At 52.6% G+C, this 5185-nt stretch overlaps 1 protein-coding gene across 1 annotated transcript in view; it reads right to left on the reverse strand.

The window, feature by feature from the left end:
* Window positions 1–723, reverse strand: part of LOC103610155 (zinc finger protein 689-like) — a 17689-nt gene extending 16966 nt beyond the window's left edge. Inside the window, 2 exon segments of the mRNA XM_008594380.1 lie at window positions 160–422; window positions 659–723. Of these exon segments, the coding sequence (XP_008592602.1) occupies window positions 160–422; window positions 659–723 (328 nt within the window).
* Window positions 724–5185: the final 4462 nt, after the last annotated feature.

Genomic DNA, 5185 nt, shown 5'->3' on the forward strand with positions numbered 1-5185 from the left:
TATCAGACTCGTGCCTTAACTCCTTATGTTTCTCACAACTTTGTTTATCGAAGGGGAGCATCGGTTGCAACAGTTGTTTGGAATTGACCCTCCTCACTATTTTGTTATTCCTTTCTCATCACAGCAGTTTCAATGGTTAATGAGCTCTGTCGCTGCATTTCTCGTGCATCACGTCCTGGTACAGGGCCCTCTGCGCCGGCCGCAGACGCCCCCACTCCTCTGGGGAGAAGTAAACGCGAACCTCACGGTCCCGGGCTTCCTCCACTCTGGCCCGACCTCCTCTGGCCGGTGGACGGGGAACAGGGCCGGGTGCGGAGCCATGGGTCCGGCGCTCTCTCCCCGGCCTCGGCTCGGGGCTCTGGCGGGCCCCGGCTTTGGGGATACAGCAGGGCCGAACCCCGCGGGTCCTCGGACTCGGGGCACTGCGGGGGACACCCAAGAGGCACTGGGACCAGCCTGTCTTGGGGCCCATGCAAACCCTCGGATGTGATTCTCTCCTCTGCAGTGGACCCGGGTCAGAGCACCGGAGGGTAGACCGAGCCAGCGGCGCCCTCACGTGGAATGGCGCCCTGAAGCTTTAAGTCCTTCTCCCTCCCGGGCCCGGTCATTGGGTGGCGCGTGGCAGAAAGCAAGGGACGGCGTTTCGATTGGGTCTCACGAAGTATTGCAGTTTGTGGGAAGCCGGCCCAGGCGGCCCGGCAGAGCCTCTGCGTGCAGCGACATGGAGTGGGGCGCGCGTACGTGGGGAGCACCTGCTGCGGTGCCACCTGTCTCCGAGCGCCGCGCCCGCCCTCCTTCCCGCCCGCACTCGGCCCACGCTCGCCACAGCTCTCTGTCTGCGTTGCTCCGAGAGCCCTGCCTCCTCGGTACCCGGGCTTGACCAACATTCACACGTTTATTGAGCGTCCGCTGTGCTGAGCCCAGGGCTAGGCGCGGGAATATAGAGCAGGGAGCTAAAGGAGGTCTCCTCGATCCCGCACGTTACATTCCTCGCCACCGCCTTCTGGATGCTAAGGTCTCCACTGCACTTGCCTCAAGGGTTAGTCCTCGGGCACCATGTCTGACTTTAACGTGGCATCTCCCAGCATAATGCGGGGGACTGGAGAGAAGTGGCTCTCAGGGTGCTCTCAGTGGTGCACCAGCCTAGTGAGGTAGACACACAAGTATGCAGACAAAGGCGTGTGTGCCTAAGCCAAGGAGGAAAGCGTTCACGGACTCCAGGGAGCTATGAGACAGTGTCTCACCTCCGAGTTCTGTGCGCAGAAAAAAAAACCCCAAAACATTGTGAATCAGATAGGGGGAAAAAATTAATACAGCAATAATAGTTTCCAACTGGATGGAACATGGAGAAAGAGCTAGAGAAATTACATTAAAAGTAGTTGTTCTCGCGGCTGACCAGTTAGCGCAGTTGGTTGGAGCAGTGTCATAACACCACGGTCAGGGGTTCAGATCCCCATACTGCCAGCCACCAAAAAAGGAAAGCATTGTTTTCAGCAGGGATGATAGGTTCAGGCTGTCCTCAGTGTTCAAAAATAGACTGTCCTCACACCCAATAAAATGTCTACTATTAAAAACAAAGAAAAACCAGAAACAAGTGCTGGTGAGGATGTGTAGAAATTGGAACCTTAGTGCACTGTGAGTGGGAATGTAAAAAGGTGCATCTGCTATGGGAAGCAATATTACAGTAGCTCAAAAAATTAAACAATTACCACATAATCTGGCACTTCCACTTCTGGGTATCAATCCAAAAGAATTGAAAGCAGGGCCTCAAAGGGATATTTGTTTTTATTTTTATTTTTTATTTTATTTTCTCAAAGAGATATTTGCACACCCATGTTCTTAGTAGCATTATTCACAACGGCCAAAAGGTGGAAGCAACCCAAGGGTCCATCAATGGATGAATGGGTCAACAAAAATACACGATGGAGGGCCGGCCCTGTGGCGCACTCAGGAGAGTGCAGCGCTTGGGAGCGCAGTGGCGCTCCCGCGGGTTCGGATCCTATATAAGGATGGCGGGCGTGCTCACTGGCTGAGCGCGGTGCGGGTGACACCAAGCCAAGGGTTGCGATCCCCTTACCGGTCACAAAACAGACAAAAAGCCCAAAAAATACACAATGGAATATTATCCAACCTTAAAAAAGAAGGAAGTTCTGACATGCTACAATGTGGATAGCCCTTGAGGACATTATGCTGATTGAAAAAAGCTGGGGCTTGCTGGTTAGCTTAGTTGGTCAGATTGCGGTGTTAGCAAGGGCTTGGATCTCTGTACCAGCCAGCCACAAAAAAAAAAAAAAAAAAAAAAAAGAAGAAGAAGAAGAAGAAAGAAGCCAGTTACAAAAAAGACAATTACTGTATGATTCAACTTGTATGAGGTATCTAGAGTAGTTAAATTCATACAACAGAAAGTAAAATGATGGTTGCCACGGCCTGGAGGGAGGAGGTAATGTGGAGTTGTTTAACTGATATAGAGTTTCAGTTTTTCAAGATGAAAAGATGCTGCAAATTTTTGGTGGAAAGTTGAATGTACAAAGATGTGAGTTCAGTTATGCTGATATGAACAAGCCCAAAAAAACTTAAACCTGCACCTGTACTTCGGCTTTTGTTTTGCACCTGTATCTTCGCTTTTTGTTTTGCTTCTGTAACACTGACCACCTTTTGTATCAGCTTAGCCCCCACTGTGTGGAAACCCAAAACCCCAGAAGAATGTAACTTATATAACCCTTTGCAAGCCTGGGGTCGGGGCTCAGACTTTGGAGTGTGAACTCCTCTGGGCCCACCGGTGTAATAAATCTTTGAGTTCTCCAACCCTCCAAGTGACACGTGTCCTGTAACTTTTCTGGTTCCCTGAAAGCCAACCAGACTGGCCCCTTTAGCCACCACCTTGAGAGGGAGCTGCCCTTGGAGTGGAGGAGCCTTGGCCTTCAAATGAAGTGGCACCACCTGAATGCTTTCTTGGGTCCTCCTTCACCAGGACTCCAACAACTCTGGGGTGACCAGCCTCAGACGGACTCAGTGGAGGAATGGACTAACTCACACCCAAGAACATCAGGATCAGGTAAAGCCCCAGGACTCAGACTCAGTTCAGTTCAGGCCTGCCTCCGGGCAGAAGAGGAGCTTGATCACCTCCCACGGTCATCTTGCGGGAGACCGCCAGTTCAGTCAGGACCTCCCAAGCGGGGAGGAATGTTTTAAACTCTGAATGTCTGTGTGAGTGAATGAATCTTTGTGGCACCAAGGCAACTATGCTGCGGCACCTGAGTGGGCCCTAACCTGCGGTTCCGTGGTCACATCATACGGCACAATAGTGATTCCAGTCTCTGAAGACTGCAACCAGGCCCGGAATTTATACGGGTACACCTTAGCCAAGATGGACCTGACAGTCCCACAAGGAACGCAGCCAGGTGGACATCTGTATGGCTCTTCCTCTCTAAGGAGGGGCACCCCACCCTTGTTCGTCCATGTCACTGCTGCAGGGAGGGTGACACGGGAGGCCAGTGGTGGGAACCCCTTGCTGCTCCAGGTGACATGGTAGGCACTTTTTCAAGGCCCTGGGTGAAGTGTACCTTGGCACCCAATAACGGAGCTTCCTCATCCTCCCAGAAGCAACTTGCGCTTTTGCCTCTGGGACACCATCTCCGGGTCCCAACCCCCCCATAACATTTTTACTCTCCTTTCAGACCCTCTTCTCCTTGCCACCCCCCTTTTACTCACAAGAGGTTTTTGTTCCCCTCTCATTTGTACTACCCCCATTCAGTTTGCCCCCCACCCCACACCAGAGACCTCAAGTCCGTGCAGGGCCTGGCTGCTTGGGTCCTTCCCAGCGGGAGCTCTTTGCCTTCGAGGAGTGGCGACATCAACGCTACTTGGGCTATTGGTCACAGTGGCGTGACCCCCCCTCCCGGTATTGCAAAGAGAGGCACAGGCATTCTCGTTGCCATGGGAGGGACCACTTCTAAACCCACTGTCTTAGAATGCATGCTCAAGAACTTCATAGAGGGATATTCGGGGGATTATGGAGTCGAGATGACTCCTGGAACACTCTGAACCCTTTGCAAACTTGAATGGCCCACCTTCGATGTGGGCTGGCCATCAGAGGGAGCCCTCTTCCTACTGACCATCAGGCCATATACAAGATAGTGACAGGGGATTCTGGCCACCCAGAGCAATTTCCTCTATGCCCCCATGGGTCCAATTCTGCATGCAGGAGGGACAATGCAAGGTCCCAGTGGCAAACACGTTCCGAGACTGGTGGCCTATGAAACCTATCCCTCAGGGGGCCACAGATGATGAGCTATTACCCCCGCCTTGTGCCCCATCTACCCCACTGGGCCCCACCACTCATCACCATCATCCACTGCCAGACAATCCACTAGCATCAGTCCCATCACCTCCACAAACGCCATCAGCTCCCCCTCCCCCAGCCAGTCCCGAGCCAGTGAGAAGACACCTCCACTCTGTGCAGCAACCCCTGGCCCTCCAAATGCCCCTCCGAGAAACCTGAGGGCCACCACAGGTCAATCCAGACAGCAGCGTTCAGCCGGGGTGACCTCTTTTCTACTATCAACCATTCACTACCACTGATCTCTTAAACTGGAAACACTGCACACCTCCCTACTCGGAGCAGCCCCAGGCCCTTGTCAGTCTCCTGGAATCCATCTTCCTCACATATCAGCCTACCTGGGAAGATTGCCGCCAGCTACTTCTCACCCTCTTCAACACCAAAGAACGGCAGTGCATCCTGGTAAGAGCAAGGCAATGGATCCAGGAGCAGGAACCTGCCAGCACTATGGACTCAGAGGCATGGGCTAAAACCACTGCCCCAGATACCACACCAAATTGGGATCTCAATGATAAGGAAGGAAGAAACAACCTCCGATGATACTGAGAGGCTCTCCTCCATGGGCTAAAAGCTGGTGCAAAGAAGCCAACCAACAAGTCTAAGACCTGTCCACCTTCCCAGAAAACAAATTAAACTGCACCCTGCTCCAGTATGTAGATGACCTCCTCCTGGCCAGCCCTACTAAGGAAGATTGTTGGGCAGGCACCAGGGCCCTGCTAAAACTACTCTCCACATCGGGGTATAAGGTGTCCTGGGAAAGCACCCAAATATGTCAACAAGAGATTCAGTATCTCAGGTTCCACACATCTCCGACGGATGTCACTCACTGGGGATAGAAAGAAAGCA

This window comes from Galeopterus variegatus, unplaced genomic scaffold (genome assembly GCF_000696425.1).
Source record: "Galeopterus variegatus unplaced genomic scaffold, G_variegatus-3.0.2 Scaffold162, whole genome shotgun sequence".
In the NCBI taxonomy this organism is placed as follows: Eukaryota; Metazoa; Chordata; class Mammalia; order Dermoptera; family Cynocephalidae; genus Galeopterus; species Galeopterus variegatus.